Source organism: Platalea leucorodia (genome assembly GCF_965183815.1).
Source record: "Platalea leucorodia genome assembly, chromosome: 14".
Classification (NCBI taxonomy): Eukaryota; Metazoa; Chordata; class Aves; order Pelecaniformes; family Threskiornithidae; genus Platalea; species Platalea leucorodia.
In genome coordinates, this window is record NC_138836.1 from 7,641,794 (window position 1) to 7,662,847 (window position 21,054).

General features: G+C 50.8%; 1 protein-coding gene across 1 annotated transcript in view; it reads left to right on the forward strand.

Moving 5' to 3' along the window:
• Positions 1–1,480: 1,480 nt before the first annotated feature.
• The window catches only part of RGS9 (regulator of G protein signaling 9), a gene marked incomplete at its 3' end in the record, with an annotated part of 34,813 nt that continues 15,239 nt past the window's right edge, over positions 1,481–21,054 (forward strand). The window contains exons 1-9 of the mRNA XM_082326647.1: positions 1,481–1,612; positions 8,150–8,246; positions 10,906–10,956; positions 11,127–11,233; positions 12,012–12,063; positions 13,752–13,810; positions 14,206–14,282; positions 16,053–16,134; positions 16,542–16,604. Of these exons, the coding sequence (XP_082182773.1) occupies positions 1,550–1,612; positions 8,150–8,246; positions 10,906–10,956; positions 11,127–11,233; positions 12,012–12,063; positions 13,752–13,810; positions 14,206–14,282; positions 16,053–16,134; positions 16,542–16,604 (651 nt within the window). The 5' untranslated portion in view covers positions 1,481–1,549. The remainder of the gene's footprint in view (positions 1,613–8,149; positions 8,247–10,905; positions 10,957–11,126; positions 11,234–12,011; positions 12,064–13,751; positions 13,811–14,205; positions 14,283–16,052; positions 16,135–16,541; positions 16,605–21,054) is intronic.

The following is a 21,054-nucleotide window of genomic DNA, read 5'->3' on the forward strand; positions in this document are numbered from 1 at the left end:
GCCTTCCAAAGCACCGGCTTACAGAGATCCTATGAAAGAGCAGAGATAAAGATAAAACATTTCCATGAGGGTAGCAAAGCAACTGGGAAAGCAGCCCGTGCCTTCAGGGTATTACTATGAACGGAAAAAGTGCTCTGCTCCGAGCTCAGGGCCAACGTGCTTTCCTCAAGTATGTGAACCGCGTATCATACCGTCAGAACAGTCACGGACACGGTGGCGGGGAAGGCACTGCCCGAGAAACAGCGATGCACGTGTGTGGGAAGCGTGGGCGCTCCCTGTGTGACTTGGAAACACGGATGCGTAGTGTGTGATGTGCACGCGGATGGCGGGGTATAAATGTGCCTGTATGAGCTGTGCCCGCGTGCCCATGGGGCGCACGGGAGCATGCCGGCAGCGTTGGGTGGGATCTGCTGCTCCCGGAGAGCGTGGTCCAAGCTCCTGCTCGGTACGCGCAGACGTGGCACTCCGTGCACGCTGAGGTGTGAGTGCACGCTCCCATGGGTGCTTATTCTCTGTGTGGCGTGCAGGGAGGTAGGCACGCGTACGGGCACGAGGTGCAAAAGGCAACGTGCCCATGTGGCCAGCAGGAATTCCTGGGAATGCCTCACAGGAGCCTTGGCACAGTTAGGTTCTGCGTGGGCGAGGACCCAGCCCGCTCCTCCCGCCCGGCTGTGCCGGCAGCCCGAGCCCCGGGCAGCAGGAGGGAGTTCCACTGTTTTCTGGAGAAACCAAAGAAACGAAGCTCTTGGTTTCCAGTGCTGCCGGTCGGGTACTGTTCCCCCACCCACTAGCATGAGACAGCTCGGTTGTGAGGAAGCACTCTGTAAGCCCGTCGTCTTCCTCTGGTCACCGTTAGTCACAATTTCCCCACATGGCAAAGCCACCGACCCCCAAAAACCACCCGGCTGGCTCCTGAGCCCGCACCTGAGCCCCGCTGAGCGGAGCTGAGCTGAGCAGGGCTGGTGGCACTCAGGAGCAGATGCCTGAAGCGCTGCTTCCCTCTCGCACACGCACAACGCTCGCTCACGGCAGCGTGGCCTTAGGCGCCCTTGTTTTACCCCGGCTCCAGACTCGGAGTGTTTTGGGGGGATTCTCCTCCCTCCGGAGGGGAGCGGCGAGCGGGGGCTCTGCCACCTCCTGCCTCCCCCTCCCTAAAGCCACCTGCTCTGCGCAAACCCCCTCCTTTTGTAAGGACCGTTTGCAGTGTGGCTACCAAGCTGGGTTCACACGCACAGCTACAGGCACCCAGCACCTCCCACAACCGGCCTGCGCCTCCATCGCCCCCGGCGCCCTCCGCTGCGCCCCGCCCCTGCCCTGGCCCCGCCCCCGGAGCGGCGCGAGCGGGCTCCCGCTAGCGCCCCGAGGCGGCGGCCGCGCTGCCCCACGCCTTCATGTAAATGAGCGTGGTGCTGATTGGCTGCGACGCGCAGCTCTGGCGCCGCCCCCGGCAGGGAGCGGAGGCGGTGGCGGTGGCGGGTGGCCGTAGCCAGGTGCGCCCGGTCGGGGCCGCCGCTCCACCAGCCCGCTCCGCTCCGCTCCCCCCGGCACCATGACCGTCACACGGCTCGACCAGGGGCAGCGCCACCGCCCGCGGATGGCCTTCCTGAAAAAGGTGAGGGCTGAGCGGCGCTGGGGGACAGCCGCGCCGCTCTGGGCATCAGCACCGGCGGGCACGTCGGGGCGGCGTCCGGGCGGGGCGATGCGGTGCCCAGGGCAGCGCTGACCGGTGCTCCGGGCGGGGGGATCCGTGTTCGTAGTATCCTGCCCGGCCACGGCTCTCCGGGGTCCCTCTGGGGGTGTGGGGTCCGAGGGGTGACAGCCCCTTCCCTGGGGGTTTGAGGCCGCGACCTGTTGCGGAGCCCCGTGCCTCCCAGCTGGCTCCGAGTTCAGGCTGGGGAGCTGAGGGGCAACGTGTGCCGCAGTCACAGAGGAAATAAACCCATAGTTTTGTTTATTTTTGTAGCTTAGCCTCAGCTGAATTATTCCCTGACATGGTTTCTCCCTTGCCCATCTTTTTCCCCAAAGACCCTCAAAACTGTGTCATTTCCCAGGGGAAAAACCATCATCCGTGGCGCCAGGCCACTCAGTTCAGCTCTGGGCCACGGTCGGTCCAGCACACGCGTTCCTGGTGCTTCTACCTGATGTCTGCTTTCAGAGCATGTATCGTGGCCCACTGTCTGCTCTCTGCCTCTTTCCGCTTTTTCAGAAACAAGCGTATTTGTGGCCAGAAACAGTTGAAAGAGTGGGAAGATGTATGCCTACGCTTTTGGATGTGATGCGTAATTTTGTAAAGCATTTGGTGTTTTTTTTTCTGTAGCATTCATTCAAAAGTGTAGCCAGTTTTAGTATAACTGGTATCTGAAAATTTTAAAAAGCAGAGTGTTAAGCTAGCTTAACTCCCACCTCTGCTGCCTGTAGCTTATCCTGTTGAGTGGAATTAGCTGAATTTCCAGTGACAAGTACAGCCCGCCAGTTGCTGTTCGAGTTGCAGTTAGCTCTCCTGCAACGCCCACGACCTGAGGAGGATTCCAGAGAGAGAAGGGGGGAAATTTGGGGCTATTCAGTGCTAGGATATGAGCCTGGCAATAGAAGCACTGTACTTTTTATGCTAGAGGAAATAAAGAAAGTATTTTCTTTGGTATTGTGTCTTTCAAGGTAAGTTTGGCTGGGGAGCCACGCCAAAGGAAATACTCTGGGCCAAATTCTGCACTGAGTAATATTCCGTGGAGTTGTGTGCGGGGGTGCAAGGAAAAGCTGTGTGCTTTGAGAAAACAACCTCCAGCAGCTGTGCTTTAGCTGCTCCGTAGGAGCGTAGCAGTCTTTGCAAAGTGCTCTGAGTTCCTCAGGTGGGAAGATCTATTAAAATAGAGCGAACTGCTGTTACGGAGCATGCTCCGCTCACGCTGCGAGCAGCGAGAGGGTTTGGGTAGTTCTAGTGCTTTGCAAGTCTAAGACCTGTTAGCACGAGGAAAGGAAGCTCCCGGATGGTCAGCAGAAAGGTTTTGGCTCTCGTCTCTGCTTTCATTCCTCCTCTGTTTTTTTCAGACCTCGGGGAAGCCATGGATGGAGCCTCGGCTGTTACATGGCAGCGTGCTCTGTATGCGGACGGCCGCATCCTCAGAGCTCCCCTGAAATACCAAGCCCCTTTACTGGTTGCCTGTGGTGGGAGCTGAGGGTGCTCGGCACGCATCCAGCCAGTGCCTTGCAGGCTTAGATCCGTGAGGAGCTAAAATCCTAGAGAGAAGCTTTGTTAATTGCTTAAGTCTGTGCTCAAGCTGGCACATACGCCGTAACCGTGGGTTTGCACCAGCCGCACGGAGGGATTCCTGCCGTGCTGTCAGGCTGCTGGCCCTGTTGCGCCTTTGCAGCTGCAACGTGTCTCCATGTGGTGGTTGTCCTGCAGGCAGCTTGTGACCGCAGCAATCCTGCCGTCGGACCGGGAGAGAGGAAAGGCGTCTGCTTTGGGGCGGTGGGCAGTGCCGTATACTTGCTGTGAGGCTGCTCTGCATGACTTGGGCTGGATGCAGAGCTTGGTTTTCATGGCCGAACCACGGGGGGATCGGGGAGCACCCTCCGAGGCCCTGCAACACCTGCTAGTCCATGGAATACCCATGACTAATGCTCAGGTTGTTTTGTTCTATTTTTTTCCCCTCCTAAACTGTCTTGGTAGGAAGAATATTGGCACAAAAGCCTGTCGGGACAGGAGGAAGACTCTGAAACGCGTTTTGGCTACGTGCGCTTGGCCAAATGCTGGGAGAGCTTGAATCAGCCCAAGCTCTTGGTGCCTGCCCCTGCCCCAGCAGCCAGGATCTGGCCTGCATTGGGCATCAGCTGGCAAAGCAGGAGGCAGCGCTGGGCAGGGTTGTGTTCTCCAGCGGCTGCTGGGCTATGTGTTTTTCCTTGCTGTGCTGCATGAGCTGCATCATGACTCATACCTCGTGGGTAGGGCTGATGGATGCCACTTGCCTTTTTCCTCTGCCTCTTCCTTACTCTGGTCCCTGATGGCCCCTCCCGAGGCAGCTCTGCAAATGGGGAGGGACCGGCCTGGGATCTGCAGTGTGGCCGCGGGCTTATCCAGCCCAGCTTCAATTCTCCGAGCTTAGACTCTCCAGCGGCTGCTGGTCCTCATCTACCTGAGTATTTCTCGAGGTGTGTGAGCACCTGAATCGTGCTTTTGCTTGGAGGAGCTATCCATCGAACTCCTGCTCTCTGTTTAAGCGAGGCCCTGGATATGGCTGGAGCTGAGCCTTAAGCCAAGCTCAGCCTCATCCCATCCTCCCTTTCCCTGGTCCAGACAGGGAGATGCTGATGCTACGCATTTCTGTGGAGCACCGCACCGAGCACGACGTGCTCTGAGCAGCCCTGATGAGAGGCTGTGTGCTCGGCCAGGTGGGACTGTGCTTAGGTTTGGTTTTGCTGCTGTGTGGGTCTAAGTAGGGGGCTGAGCCGCAGAGGTGATGGCAGCACGGTGAGGTAAGAGGATGGGTGGAAAGAGCCAGCTGCAGCCCAGCCCTCCCCATTCACAGATTTACTCCCTTTGGGTGTGGGATCGTTGTGCACTGGGTGGGAACAGGCCGCCTTCTCTTGGCTTTAATTAAGAAAAAGCAGGAAGTTTTGAGGTGGTTAACAATTGATTTTTTTTTTTCTTTCTTCTTTTTTTCTGATCATCTGTGAATGTGCAAAGCAGGATTGTTAGTTGTAGACCTAAAAAACAATTGAATTAGCCTTCTGAGGCCAGAGTCGTGATAAAGGACTGTATTGCTACCTTGGAAATCGGAGCAGGGAGGGATGATCTTTGCAAACAGTACCAGGCAGCGAGGGGGGTTAGAACTGGGCAAATACTGACCACGGAGAGAGCAGATGTTTAATTATAGCACAAGGAGTGGGCACTGGGCTGTAAGCTGGACCCTGCTGGGAAAATTTGTCTTTCTTACATCTGAAGCGAAGATGCCTGTGTCTGGGCTGACGCCGAGAGGGGCTGAACTCCTCACCTCAGAAGTGTTTTGCTGTTGTGTGTCAGAGCCTCAGCACCCGGAGCCTGACGCTTCTGCGGTGTGGGTGCCCGAAGGGCAAAGCTCAGAGAAACAAGGATGTGAAATGCAGCCAGGGTAACTCACCCAAGCAATCCATCAGCAGTCACCTGCCCCCACTGCTCCCTCCCATGGGAGAGCATCTGTGCTGGATCCATCCTCCTTCTCCAGAACCATGGGCACCTCATCAGTCACTGATCATTTGCAGAGAGGACCCTCACCTCCCCCGGGGCTTCCCACGTGCTTCTGAAATGCAGGGACGCTTTTTCTTATCATTTGTGAGTTTGAGGTTTGCGTTGCGCTCAGTGAAGCCGGTGACTTCTTGCAACCAGATGGAGGGCAGACAGCTTTCCTGTTGTCTCCTCTGTGGCTGTCGGGGTGAGGTCACCTCCGTGCAGAGATTCTCGTTGATCTGAAGGGAGACCTCGGTGGGGCTCCTGCCTCGTGGTGGCTTTGTGCTGAAGGTGAGCTCACCTCAGAGCTCGGCTCCTTTAGTAGTCCTCCTGCTGATACTCACCTCAGCACACATCTCCACCCATCAGCCAGCGTCAGGAAGTGGCTTCTGGCTCTACAAAATTCAAACCAGACAGTGCTTCCCTAGCCGAAAGCATGACAAAGTACGCTAGAGCCCTTAGCAAAGCAAGCAAATGTTCCTACTGTATTTTAGCCAGCCCTCCTGGCCTCCCGCTGGCAGGCCAGTGCTGATAGCAACTCCTCATCGCCAGCAACCCGTCATCAGCAGAGTGTTCCCTTAGGAGAAGAGGAAGAGACAGGCTGAGTTTTGATCAGCAAAGTGCATGGTTTGCAGCCAGAGCAGCAGGCACCACCCAGCAGCAGCTCCCTGGCTCATCTCACTTGTTTCTTTTTAATATATGTTATTTCTCCAATGACAAGAGGGAGCCTGGTGGGGTATGAATGCAACAAGAGTCTGGAGCTCTTTGCTCATTGAAGAAAGGGAACACGCTGTGCTGGGAGGCTGTCTGGGTTTCTGAGCCAATTCCTTGCTCCTGGCTGGTAAAGACCCGTCTCTCGAGCCCAGCGGGGAGCAAGCGGCAGCCCGGTGCTGGGGCAGGGTGTGCTGTACTGCTCGTAGGGAACAAGTCCTGCTGGAGCCCGGTGGGACCTGCCCGGTGGTCGCGGCACTGCGGTACGGTGGTGACGAGCACCACTGTGTTTACCCCCAGTATCTCTGTGTGCTGACGAGGCGCTGTCTGTGGAGCGGACACACAGTTACGGAGAGAGCAGGTGACTTCCCCAAGATCACCCGTGTTTGCTTAGGGGGAACTGAATCGGAGTTTCCTAAATTAGTCCCCTGCCTGCTGGACCGTCCTGCCTTGCCTCGTCTCGCAGAGCTACACGGGCATCTCTCCATGCCCGACCTTGAACTTGCTGAGGCCGAAATTGGGGGTTCAGTTAAAGGGTCTAAAAAAGTCTTCGTATTCCATTGCTTTGGGTATGGTTTTGCTATTTTAAAATATTTTGTATAAGTATTTGTACAAATATTTGTGTGAAATTTTACCAGACTTCTCCGTTTTAGTATTAATTTGACACTGGCTTTAAAACCAGTTGAAAATCCATTTTTACTGTCAAGCCCAGAGTGCGTCCTGTCACTACAGGCTTAAATCCTCACTGAACTTGGCAAGACTTAGGACCAAAGTCACTGTGGTGCCTGCGAAGACAATACCCTTCATTATGCGTGAGTGTCATCAAGTCACGCTCATTAAATCCTCTAATCCTAGTTAAAAAGCTACAGCCTCGCCCGAAATGAATGTGCAGAGAGGCCAAATTGGTCCTGTTGGACCAGTTTTGATTTAATATCTCTGGAAGCAGAAGACAAAAAGAAGAGCATCTTCCACAAAGCCAGTGCTTTCATGGCACTCAGATAATCTAAAACGAGGAGATGAGGAGCATGCCCAACCCCACCTGCTGGAGCAGAGGATCCCGAGTGCAAGCAGGAGGCTCTTGCACTTTTAGGATGGTGCTAGCAGGAAGTTTGGATAAGAGGAGGAAAAGACCTTTGAAAATCTTCATCTTTAAAAAAAAAAAAAAAAAAAAAAAGATTTTAATTGGGAACCAGAAATAAAAGAAGTCTGGCCCTGAGGGTGACACTTATCCTCCGTAACATGATCTGTTACGAACTTAGGCAGTGAGTCTATAAACGAGTCATCAGCATCCCTCGGGAATCAAAGGTGGAAGATGCTGCCAGATAGCAGGGTACGTTGCTCGTTGCTCGGGATGGTGTGTCACTGCCCCATCCCCGGAGGGACCGAGTTTTGCTGCCCACAGACAGGGCTAAAACCCCGGGTGGGTGTGTGCAGCCGTCCAGAGGAACGGCTGGAGAGTCCCTTGGACACCTCCTTCCTACGAGACGGGCTCTATTTCTGTGTTTGCAGTCTGCTTTCCCACGTGTAAATTCTGGTCCCCGCTGTAATCGATCCTTGGCCAGCTTTTCAAAGCCTTGGCTGGGGTGGTGGCTGTGCTTTCTCAAAGGACGGGCTGTTCTCATCTCCCTTGGGTTTGAGCTTCTTGTTCAGCCCCGGAGCAAAGCGGTGTGCTTTTCCTGTTGCTCTTCTAAACTCCTGTCTGGTTATTATCTGCAGACCAGAAACAGAACCTTTGCTGTTTGGTCTTCAGCCAAAATATTGCTTATTTTCTTGATGCATGGTGCAATATCTACAAGTCTGTGCACAGCTGGGGTATTTGTGCAATAGAAGCACAGATTTTATTTCCTCCCTCTTTTTTTTTTTCTTATTGCCCCAGCAAATAGCCCACTGAGCCAGAGAAGAACATTTATGGGTAGCAGAGATTTTTTTTGTTTTAATTTTTTTTTAGCTCAGCTCTCATGGTGTGGTTACATCCTGTCCCTTGTCTGCTAACCCCGGCTGTGCACGTGTCTTCTGTTAGAGGGAGTGATGCTGTGAGTCAGTGTGAAAGCTGACATGGTTTGGAGGTGGCATCTCTGATGGAAAGGGGAGGTTTGGAAACGACTGTGGTCATTGCATCCGTTCCTGTGGCGTTCCACTGCACACCCCTCTGGGATGCTGCCCGGAGCTGCGGTGGTCCTGGGGCTCCCTCCTGTCCGCTCCCGTAATACGTCCCATCCCTCCCATGCTCTGCAGATTGAAGCGCTTATGATGGAGATGCAGAATCCAGATACGGGCATCAAGACGCAGACGCAGAGGGTGATGATCACAAACATCCCACACGCTGTGGCCGGTAAGAGCTTCACTGGGGGAAGGGACCGGGCCAAGGAAGTTCATCAAAGAAAAGCTGTGTGTGGACCCCATGGCCACCTCAGGCTTACCACTGCCTGGGTGCATACTGGAGCCTGTGTTCCCAAAAATATTTGCCGTACGTCCTTTGAGACATACCTGCTCCCTTTATCTCTCACTCATGTCTCATTTCCCTCCTAGCTCTTTGAATCAGAGACACAAAGATTGATAATCACACACTTTTAGCTGTCTCACATGAGTTTAACTTAAGTGACCTTGCTTTCTGTTAGCATACAGATGAATAGGTGCTTCAGCATCCAGAGCTGTTGTATTCCTGGTGGGGCTGGATCACAAATAAGGATAAATATTAAAATCTGATTAAAATAGGCAGACTGGAGTCAGACTGAACTTCAGAAATGAACAACGAACAATTAGTCTCCCTTTTAACATTTTCTGCTAATAATCATTTTTCTTCAGTACGCAGGAAAAGAACAAAATATTCAACCCACTTCTCTGCCTCTAAATGACAGCTTTTCCTCCTTCAAGCAGGCTGAAGAAGAAACAGACAGGGAGCTGTGCTGTGTCACGTATGGCATTACAGGCAGCTCTTATCGCAGTCTCCTTTCTGCTGCTAGCTCCTTTCACAGGGCACTGTCAGTACGTCTGCTTCCCTGTGCTCCAAGCCTCCACAAAAGCTCTTGTGAGGCATCCTCCACTATAAATATTCACACATACTGTACCAAAGTTTCCTCCTCCTGCTTTGGTCTTTCTGCAGCACTTTGAAATCCAGAACAAAAACTCCCACTGAAACCAGTGAGCTTGCTCCAGGCAACTCAGGAGACAACTTAGCCAAATAGATTAATGTTTCCCCATTGTATTTGCAAAGCCCAGTAGGCCCTGTGTGTTGTTTGCCCCAATTTTTTTTAGAAATGAGGAAGCAGAGGCGCTGAGATGAAGTCACTTGCCCATAGGTTCAGTCAGTGAAAGGGTAAGGAGAACATGGATGACATCTGAGGCTTGTTCTCAGCAGCACCCTCCATACCTCGCAGTACAAACCGTATCCTGGCTTACATAGCTATTATGCAGCTGAATTTGGTGGAGTGCTTTGCATCTGCAAAGGATCAGCCATAGCTGTTAGTGAATAGTTAAGGCAGCACTGCAGAGAAGTTTTCCCTGTACTGAAGATGACGTGCAAACTAGATTAAGTGCAGGGGGAACAAGTACTTCTCTTGATGTCTGACCAATGTAACATACCACTTCCTAAAAGTCCATGTCTAGATGATGTGGAGGGAAGATGCCCGTTGGTGCTCATCCTTTTTTCGTGCTGTCTGCTTTATTCTGGTTCCTTAACCAGAATTGCTACAAGTTTCCTCTTGCATAAGTCATAAATTCTAGTGAACTTCTCATAGGCAAGGGAGCTACACTCCCCTTGTGTGGCGGTCATTACTCTCTAAACCATGATATTTTCAGTGCTGCACAAGTTGCATATATACCGGTTGGCTTCTGGGTGTTGCAAAAGAGACTGATTCATTTTTAATGAGGGAATGGTGCAGACACTAGAGCAGTGGCCACAGATCTGCAGAAGAGAGCTTGGCTCTTCGAGTGCAGGAAGCTAACTAGTTAAATTCGGTGTCAGTAAAATGGCTCACAACAGAAAAGGCAAATAAACCTCCATGTTAACTGCACACCTTTGGGGGAAAATGCTTACAGAGAGAGCTGTCTAGAAATGAGTGATGAGATAATCCTTTAATTTCATCTATTTCAGGAAGCAGGCAGTAGGATAAGAGCTCTGAGCCCCTATTAGAAAGTTAAGTCATCACTGCAATGTCAAGAAAGGTCAACACCTCAGTCTGCAATCCTAGGGGACGTTTAGAGGAAAAGGCTAATAACTGATCGGGGAATGAGTGCATTTTTGCCCTGTTTAAATGGAAGGAGGTTCATGATACTTGCCCCCCAGAACATAAAACTGAAATTGCTGGAGGTTTGTGCTGACTGTGGGTATGACTGGCCACACCCTGCCGAAAGAACTGGGAGAGATGAGTGTTTGTGAATGCAGAAATCTTGTTTCCCTTTGATATGTCCTGTGGCCACTGCAGCTGGATCTGAGACTCAGACATCCCTTCTGCACTGAAAGTCCTGTCTCTTAAAGGACTCGAGAGGGCCGGTCGCTGGTCTCTTACTAAAACTGAGACAGGACCGTGCTCTGTGAATCTGGAGATACTTTGCAGTGAATCTTTCAAGACAAGACAGCGCAAAACACGGGGCACTTCACTTTCGCTGGGCGTGGAAGCTGTTGCGTTGCTTAAGTCCTTTCTAAGCCAATGATGAGGGTTTAAGTGTTGCTCACGCCACGTGTGCTTCTGCACACTCACGCTGTGCCATCCCGAGGTCACTGCCTGCCTCGGGCTCCCTCTCGCAGGGACTGATGCCTGCTTGCTCAGGAGAAAGCCTGAATGACAGCGTGGCCAGCGAGAGACTGGCAGTGCATTTTATCTCTCCTTCTCTTGCGTGGTGCGTTTGAAAGCATGTTTGCAAGCAGGGCTCTGTGCACTCGGTGGGATCCCGAGCACAGTGAGGGGTGAGGACTGGAGAGGTCTCATTTTGGTCCATGGATTTTGGCACGCTCCCGATTTCAAGCACCTGACATTTTCTTTGCTTTACAGGTAATGATATATTGCAGTGGATTCTCCAACGCTTGCAGATCACTGAAGAAGGTGGGTAGAAATGTAAAAGTTGAGGCTTTTTCAGCTTTGAGTTGTAAAACTTTAAGGTCTCCTTAGACAAAACCTCTTAGATGAATTCTTCTCTCCTGAGTAGCAGCTCACTTTTAAATTCCAGTGCAGTGTTCCTGTGCAATCAGAATGTCTGCCTTCTCCATTTTCAGAGGCACTCCACCTGGGGGACCTGTTTGTCAAATATGGATACATCTACCCTCTTCAGGAGCCAAAGAATCTCACCCTTAAGACAGACGGCAGCCTGTACAGGTTTCAAGTGAGTTGCACCTTGTCTAAAGCCATTGAGAGGGAGTTCAGCACTAGTTTTAAAAACAGGCAGCTGGGGCGATTCCCCAGGAGCTGTAGTCGTGAGGCCATGCTGTGTAGCCGTGCTAATCGTTCAGTGTGCAGGAGGAAGGAGGAAGGGATCCCCAGAGAAGCCTCAGGCCAGTTCCCCCAGTTCTGTGTGTCAGATTACAGTTTACAGGCAAACTGTGATACTTCCTTCAACTAAATTAGCATGCTTGTTCAACTTCAAAATAGCTGTGCTTTTTTCCAAATGTGTATTCCCTTCCGGGTCTTAAAGTAGGAAATGGAATTGCTGGTTGAAAATAGAATGATCTGGGGAGAATGATTAATGAATATACAAAAAGCAGAGTAATAACAGGATGTTATCAAGGTTCATGGTTGGACTGTTTCCACTACGATGGGAAATTAGGGTACCCTTGTTCGTACTTTGAATGAGGAGTCTGGTTCCCACATGGTGCCAAATCAGGCTCCAGCATCCCAGTCTGAGTGCTCAGGCAGTAGTGAGAGGTTGGCCATATGAACCGACTGCAGAGCAGGAATGGATTTGACATCGGCAGTCTGCTGACCTCAATTCTCCGGCTGTAGCTGGCCTGCACCACCGCGTGAGCTGACACGCAGCTAAGGAGCTGGGGCTCAGGGTGCAGCAGAGGAGAATGTTCCTCTCCCTCCGGCCTGGGCGGTGCTGCACACCTCTTGGCATGAGTTCAAGGCTCCTCTGCACTAACGAAAGGCTTGTTTTTCTGCAGACCCCCTATTTCTGGCCCGCGCAGAGCTGGCCTGCTGATGACACAGACTATGGTAAGTGATAGCATTGTACGTGTTTAGGAGGCGTAGCGCAAGCCCGTGTGTTTGTGCACGTAGTCCTGCACCGTGTTTGCTGTTTATCTTTTTGTGCTGTGTATCCACATGCGATGACCAGCCCTTGCGTTTCCTTTCATACTGTTTTGTGAATAATTCTCAGTAATGCTGAACTGAGGGAACGCTCTGCGTGTGACTGCCTTGTGGTGGCCTTGATGAGACGAAGTGCTTAAGCTTCTCTTATGTTCCACTAAGGTCCATCAGACTGGAACATAGAATCATTGAATCGTTTAGGTTGGAAAAGACCTTTAAGATCATCAAGTGCAACCACTAACCCAGCACTGCCAAGCCCACCACTAAACCATGTCCCTCAGCACCACATCTACACGGCTTTTAAATACCTCCAGGGATGGGGACTCAACCCCTTCCCTGGGCAGCCTGGGCCAGGGCCTGACAGCCCTTTCGGGGAAGAAATTTTTCCTACTATCCAACGTAAACCTGCCCTGGCACAACTTGAGGCCGTTTCCTCTCATCCCATCGCTTGTTACTGGGGAGCAGAGACCGACCCCCCCGGCTCCAGCCTCCTTTCAGGCCGTTGCAGAGAGCGATGAGGGCTCCCTTCAGCCTCCTCTTCTCCAGGCTGAGCCCCCCCAGCTCCCCCAGCCGCTCCTCCCCAGCCTTGTGCTCCAGCCCCTGCCCCAGCCTCGCTGCCCTGCTCTGGCCACGCTCCAACCCCTCCATGGCCGCCTTGGGGTGCGGGGCCCAGCGCTGAGCACAGCATTCGAGGGGCGGCCTCACCAGTGCCCAGTGCAGGGAGACAATCCCTGCCCTGGTCCTGCTGGCCACACTATTCCTGATGCAAGCCAGGATGCTGTTGGCCATTTTGGCCACCTGGGCACACTGCTGGCTCGTATTCACACATCTGAAATACTCTGCTGGGTAGGGAAGACTTTAAACACAAGGTTAGATTTCCCTGAGTAGTTAAGCGTATTCTTGGATATAAGCCCAAGACTGTCTCCCTGTAGATTTGGATCAAGCCCTGCATTCAGAGATAGTTCTTTCTTTATATAATGCACAGTGGCTCCCAATATCTCCTGATGGCTCTTTCCATATCAATCTTTTGTTGCCTTTATAATGCTTTTTATTATAGGGCCGGTCATGAAAGTTGGGCTGATCAGCTTGGTTTGTTTATAGACTGATTTGTTTATACCAAGATTGTCCTCTGTGGCTTTTATCTACATTATGCTGTAGATCTTCTGGGGAAATAAAAAAGCCTATTTTAGATTGGAGTGTTTTTAATAGAACTTGGAAAAAAACATTAGCCTGTATTCAGAAAACTTGGGGGTCAAACTCTGAAGAACCTCAACATCTTAAAGATTTGGTCCAGTATCCTTTGACCCATGAAGCCCTGGGTGAGTTCCCAAAGGAGGAGTGACTGCTGGCAGAGGGCTCTCGCCGCCTGTTGTGCGTGGCTGCTCCCAGCCTGAGCACTGGCTCGTGAAGCATCAGTGACAAAGCAAACGCACCAAGTTCATTGTTCTTCAGCGAGCTTTTGTGAGCTTGGAGCTCGTGCCTGGGAAGATACTGTAACAAAGATTCCTGTGTTTGTCACCTGGGTAAATTTTTAATTATTCTTGGATTTGTTGGTCTAAGTATAACTGACTGCTTATTTGTTTCTCCCTCCACAGCAATTTACCTAGCAAAGAAGAATATTAAGAGGAAAGGGATTTTAGAAGAATATGAAAAGGTAAGGAGATGTTGTACTTGTTCCATTGCAAGCCCCTCGTTTGCTATAGCTTTAGCCCTCTGTTGCTAATGAATGGAGTATGGCAAAAAAATCACCTCTTCAATTGCATGAGGCGTTACTCCAGCAGTGTCAAAAGACAAAATTTTGGAAGTGAAAAAATGGCCAGTACAGGAAAATACTCTGAAGTCAATGATAATTTTAGTGGGGATAATCGCTCTCCCTGCAGTGGTGTTTTTGAACTGTTGCAATTCATGTAATTACGTTCAGAACAATCCAGATTTCTTGGCTTTGTTGCCAGCCTGGCCTAGTTGAGCTATGGAGAGTCAAGAAACCCCTAGTATGGGAGCTCCTTGTCCAGAATTGTCACACTAACTGCTTTTTTATTTTTATTCCAGGAACATTACAACATGCTCAATCAAAAAATAAACTACAAGTGGGATTTTGTTATTATGCAGGCCAAAGAGCAGTATAAGTGAGTTGACTTGCGTTCCCTTATTTGCATCATCGGGGAGGGTATGAGGAGGCAGAGCTTCAGTGTCTTGGTACACAGTTAAATTACAGTTTAAAAATATAAATTGCAGCTTTAAAGTAACTTGCAAGTGCCCCTCAAGATGATTGTGAAACAAACCTGCCTTTCCTATCAGCTTGGGGTTCCTCCATTTAACAAGTAAACTTTGTTCACTTCGCAAGTGAAGGATTTCAGACATTTTCAAATGACTGGATGCCTGCTTGCAGAGCCTCACCCTCGCCCACTGCACCTGTGTTTCTCTCCCCGCCTGGCGTTTGTCCACCAAAGACGTGGAATCGGTGTGGTTTGTGAGAGCACAGGCGGGGGTGGGTGCCTTTCCTGCCGACACAGGCGCATGCCTCTTTGCAAATGGTTTTAACACATGCATAAGTGTGCAAGGGGAGGTTTAGATTTTGCACCTGATGTGACTCCCTGAAGAAGCCGCGGTCTGATGCTGCAGCATACAAGCTCTCGTTAGAGACAGCTTCTTTTAGCTCAGGGTTGTCCATGAGCATTTGTGGATCAGGCCACTGGACTTTGGTCTGGTTCAGTTACTGCTTGCAGATGTCTCATAGCTGAGCTGAATGGCCTGAATCAAGAAACAGTAGATGTTCCTATCAGGGACTTCTGGAGAAAACACTGAAGTGCATCCTTAGGCACCCAGCAAAAACGACTTTAGGAGCTGAATCCTTCAAATTCCCAGGAAAGTTAGTGAATGTGAGATGGGATTACTCCTTTGGAGATAGGATCTTTCCTACTTCTGTGGATTCCTTTTACCTTCTTTTACCTCCCAGCAGGGCAGGCACTGCCTCTGCTGTTCAGCAGTGTTTCTGTCTTCACTGGGATGCTGGCCAAGTCGTCAGAATACAGCTCATCAGATAACTGTCTCATTAAACACGAGACTGTTGTTCTTGTAAATTGAGGTCAGACTTGGGCTACGAGATGCCAAATGCAGTTTTAAAGTTAGATACCGAGACTGTGTCTGAGCTAGTAGATTAAACATGTCTGAGGCTGTTTGATGATGATGTTGGGGCAGACTGGTGCAGAACAGCCCGCATCCACCCTGTTAACCACAGCAAGGTGGCCACATGCAAACAGCCTTTTGGGAATGCTCCCTTGCCCATGCTAAGTCCCAAATTGTGCCCAGGACTTGTCTGGGAAAGAATTAGTTGGTCCAAGCCCAAACCATGCTGGTGCTGCTTCTATTTAATAGTAGAGGTGATTTGGGTTTTAGTGCCTGGGAACACTGCTTAGCCCCATTTCCAAATCATTTCTGTGAGAAATGCCCCCCTTTACTGCAAGGCAGGGATGAGACGTGTCCAGGATATATCTCTGCGTGGCAGTCCTCAGATACTGCCCGGGGACATCGGGGATGGATAAACAGGAGGCAGAAGGACTGACTGCAAGTAGCAGCGGGTTGTTACTGTAAAACTGTACCAAAGGGCTGTCTGCCTAATCAAAAGAGGATGTGTCTGCTCCCAGCTGAGCTCAGGAAGACGATGATTTCTCAAAAGCTAGAGTCATGTGTGGCCATGTGAACAGCATGACCTGCAGTCCAGAATTAGCCGGGGTAAGGTGTGGTCAGGAGGCTGCGTCAGAGCATCGCGCAGTCAGGCTGGGACCCACGGGGCAGGGCAGACTGGAGGTGTGCCGCCTTTCTCATCCCACTGGTTTTAGGAGAGCAAAATTCATTAATTCCCCTGGTAGAATTAAATCCTGTTCTTGGCATTGCAGGGCGGGGAAGGAGCGGAAGAAGGCGGACAGATACGCTCTGGACTGCCAGGAGAGAGCCTACTGGCTTGTGAACCGAACTCCTGTAAGTAGAGGATGTCGGCGTGTGGCTTTAGTGCCTCGGTGGTGTCCTCCCTGCAGCCACCTGGGACAAACTCCCGCACGCTGAGGGCACGGCCGTGGGCACAGCCTCTGGGCTGTGCACCCTGTCGCTTCTCCTTGCGGAAGGGGTCAGCCCAGGCCGGCCCTGAGTCCACACCTTTCTCCTTGGTTGCTCTCAAAGGTGCAAGGGAGGGAGGCGCAGCTGTAGCACCCGTGCTCGGAGGGGAGTGTTGCCAAATTCGGGAGCAGAGCTCCCCCAGGGCACTGCTGGCTGGGAGCTGCTGGCAGCGGAGCCCTTCGGGGCTCGGGGGTCTCCTCATGCATTTGTGTGAACCACAAACTTTAAAACAAATGAGTTACAAAGCTATTGATGTTTCTTGTTCATAACAGCCCGGCATGCTAGACGTCCTAGAGTACGGATTAGACCGTGTAACGGATCCCAATGAAAATAAGGTAAACCAGGTGAGACAGGTTTTGTTTTCACACCTACTGAATTCATTTGGGAGGACGCAGACAATGTCCCTGGGATTGTGGTTTTTTGGGCACCACAGGCTGAGCGAGTCAGCTCGGCCATGACAGCTGAACGGGACAGAAGTTTAAGCTGTCTCATTGTCCAGGGTGTGGGGCCCTCAAAATAGGCTTTGGCAGCACCTTTTGGCTTGAAAATACTTGGTCAGCTTTCTTGCCACACCAGTTAGTGTGAGTGTTTAGCTACAGGACATGTTTTCTCTGCTGGTGAAGCTGAATTAAGGAGTCCTCTACCTCCAGATGCTTGTTGCTGCCTTTTTGTTAGTGGTGAATGGACTGGGGGGTTGTGGGGTGTAAAGGATCAGAGCGAAGATCCACGTTTAAAAACAAATGACAGAATACCTCCAGAAGGGTAATGTGTGGCAAGAAGATGGAGCAGTTGGTGTGGTGGATAGGAGACACGAAATGTTGCCTAAAAATGCATATTGTATAGCTAGACCATAAAAAAACAGAATTAATGAACTGAGACCGTGGAGGCTGTTACTGGGTGGGACTGGTTCAGAGTCAACAATAAGACAAATGCAGTCAGTGGATGAGGAGCTGGAGCTGCTTTCCTCTTTCTCCATCAGTCCTTTCAAGCGATCGTGCATTTGTGCACTTAATGGTGTTCATTTGGAAGTGAAGTCAAAGCGTCTCTCAGCAATTAAATGCAAATGTTACTGCGATCATACTCACTGTATTCCCACAACTTCTCATTTTTGTAACAGCCTTTAAACATTTCAACAGCCAGAGGCAGGATAATTGCTTTGGCCAACTGTGTTCTGTTGCTATAGATACTGAAAATGAGCAAAATGTAGGGTTGGGGTGTATTTTGTTTTTTCTTGCTGTAAGTAGCAGCTGCTGAAAGCCTTTTTTTTTTTTTTTTTTTTTTTTTTAAGAGAAAAGGAGTAGAGGAAAGGGAGAGGGATGGAAAAGAGGAGTAAGCCAACTTTTTGCCCACAGTTTTACAGCTGACACAGAAGGAGAATTTAGGTTTGCAAACAGCCTGAAAGCCCATAGCCATCTGCCAGCTGCTTGGTAGCACAGAGGAAGCAACCTGAGGGATCCCTGTTCAGTTCCCACTCTGGACATGAGAGAGATGGTCGATTCCTCCTGTCAGCAGAGACTCCAAGGAGGGCACGAGCCAAAGGTCACCAGCTTTGGAGTGACTTCACTGCCTTTAAGCTGAGCTATGCCTCTTCTCCGGAGGCTGAGCTGAAGAGGGAAGGTTCTTGCTCCTCTTTTTGCTTTCAAAAGAGCGGCTACAATACACTAGACAGCCAAAAGCCCATGTAGAGCAACCTTTGGACTAGCAGCTTCTTTTTTTTTTTTTTATTATTTCTGCAGGCTGCTCTCACAAACACCTGTGCCTCAACAGCCTTTGGTGAGCAGAAAAGATGGCCCAAGCTCTGCTGGTAAATGCTGAGCTGGGCTGGGCTTTGTTGGTTGTATTTTACCGCTGCTGAAGGCAGTGCAGAGTTTTATTGATGTTTTCTGTGGGCTCAGCCTCTGGCTCTGACATAGGTGAAACGACAAGAGCAGAAAATGAGTGCATGAATCCAGTGCCCATTTATTTGATTTCTGTCTCTGTTCCCGCTCAATCTAGCTTTGCTTTGTTGGCCAATTAGTTTTCTTTTATCTTGACAGCTGAGAAAGAAAATATTCCTGGTGATAATTAATTTCTGACATCAGAATGACTTCTTTGAAGCTGATATTGACATGAACATCTCTCTTTGACTTGCCTCAGACCTTTTGGTGGACTGCTCCCTCCCTAATTGATAGAGTCCTCTGGGGATAAACAGGTGCTCAGCCAAACATTGCACTCTTTGAAAGGGACTTTTATTACTGACCCATGAGCATCCCTCTGCGTTACAACGAGTTTGGACTTTTATTACTGACCCATGAGCATCCCTCTGGGTTATAACGAGTTTGGAGTTGTAGTTGGGCAGGAGGAATAAGGCAGAAGTAGCCATCCATTGTACAGCTAATTAAGGGATGCTTTAGCCTTTTGTTACCCAGGTCTCAGGCTCATGATCGAGCCTCACTGCTTAGAGAGTTACCAGGCAACTGCCAGAGCCCGCTGACTGCCTGCAGGTGCACACTCAGCTTTTGCCTTCTTCTGTAACTGGAGAGTATTTCTGAAAGGTGCTTCAGCTTAGCCAAAAATCACTGCACTAGATACAGGGACTACTGAATGAAATGCCTTGGCTTGTTGTACACAGCAAATCAGCCACTGATCATGGTAGTCGTTGCTGGCCTTTAATTTAAGTCTCTGTCAGTTTGGCTGCCTGATAAATGCATAACTTCTGCTGCATCCATTGGGTCTTTCGAAATAACAGGGTCAGAAGCAGATAAACAAGATAGGGGAAACCCAGCAATTTGAATGAAACTGGGCGTATGGACTGTTAGAGATTTGATCTGCAGCTGTTGGGCTGGAAGCACCAGCACAGTGGAGATGCGTGTTGAGATGATCTTATGCCTAGACTCGGAATTTGCCTCTGGCATGCAGGGCTCCCAGCTGGCTGTGTGTAGGGGAGGGCCCACATCTGCACCTGAGAAGAGGTGTTCGCGTGTGCAGAAACAGAGCTGTGTGCATGCCGAGTGCTGTTTGCCGCTGCTGTGTCCGAGGGGCAGCGCCCACAGGTTTTTACAATCAAGTGAGCTGCAGAGGGAGGCCGGGCTGTGCTGGCACTGCCCCGTGCTCGGCAGCTGGTGCTCTGCAGGGGATCCCCACGGTCATGCTCGCAGCTTGCCAAGCTGCACGCACGGACAGAGCGCTGCAGCGTTCAGGGCAGAGTGTGGGCGTGATTTGCGGTGCCCTGGTCCAAAATGAGCTCTGGATAAGAGTGGCCTGTGCTTGTTCTTCACTCCAAGCTCCATCTGGGTATACACACAAAAGCTGTTGTCCATCTGTTTATGGCCTCTGTAAACACTGAATGGTGGCCAGACAGGCAAAAACATAATGACCGTTATCTCCACAATGTGGTCACGAAGACCCACATTGAGAGCAGAGGAGCTCCACGCGAACGGTTAGCTGGAAATTAGCAGATGTCTCATAGGAGCTCCTGGCTTCAGCCGTGTGGCTCGGCTCCAGACACAGGGCTCTTGAGCAGGTCCTGGCTGGCTCCCAGCTGAGCTTTGCAGCCGCTGCCTGCGTGCACGGCTGGTGGCAGCAGGGTGTGACGAGGCCGTGCAGGGTGTCCGAGTGCTGCTGTGTGTCTCGGGAAGGAGGATGTTTAACAGCACGCGGCACTCGCCTGAGACAGACCAAGGTCTTTCACTAATTGCCATTTTGATTTGAAGCCTGCAGGGCTGGGGAGCTTATCCGCGGTAATTGCGATAAGTCACTCGTTAAGGGCATTGCAAAATTAATCTCATTATAAGAAATGACTCTTTTGTTCCAAATATTATTTCCTTCCAAATGAGGGAGAGTGGGTGGGTGGTACAGGGCACTTTGGCATTGCTGCTGTCAGTAGCAGAGGTAAGGATGGTGGGGACAACTGGCAGTGCTCAATAGGACACGGAGAGTATTAAGGGTCCCTTGTACCAGCAGCGAAGCTGGCAACTGCTCATGGGAGCACTGTGGGAGAAAGGGAGATGAAATGATGTGCAGCTCTGGGGTGAAATAGCTGAGATCCTTCCCAGTTACTGTGCATTTGAGAACTGGAAAGGGCTGAGCACAGCCAGCACCTGAAGCCCTCAACAGGGTGTTCAGCGCTGGGCTCCTCTGACTCCGCTCCAGTTCAGTGTGTGCCACTACTCAGTGATGCTCAGCCCTCCCCGTGCCATAGCCCCCTTTTCTGTGCGAGCCTTGGCAAATCCCCTCCCCGCCCTGGAGCACCCCACCAAAGCACCCCTGGTTTTCCCAGGACCAGCTCTCCGGGGGGCTGACCTTGCACGCTCAGGCTGTGGCAGGAGGGGATCCTTGGTGTAGGATGCACTTTAAAAAAAAAAAATCTTTCCTTGATTGCAGACATGGTATTAACTTTGTTTTTTTACTCACCCACATATAATTTTTCTGTTGTGACAGCATTTTAATTCATGCCTTTCTTGCTCTATATTACATTTAACTTACTGTGTTCTTTTTTTCTTTCGCACCAGCTGTTTGTCTCGTGTGTGTGTGGTGTGCTGCCTGCCTCTAAGACCCCTGTAGAAGATAATACAACTTTACTACCACGTGAGCTGTCTTCAAGCCACTGTGCCAGCATCCACCGCTCCTCTCCCCACTGCACCAGGCCTGTCCGAGGCACCCGTTTCACAAAACAGAGGAAGAAATGAGGGGTCTTTTAAAAACATCTAATGATTTTAATGTGATGATTTTCCTAAAGTAAATGCCCTAGCCACACTTAAGTTCCATCAAATGGAACAGTTCAGCTGGCACTTGTAAATCTGATGG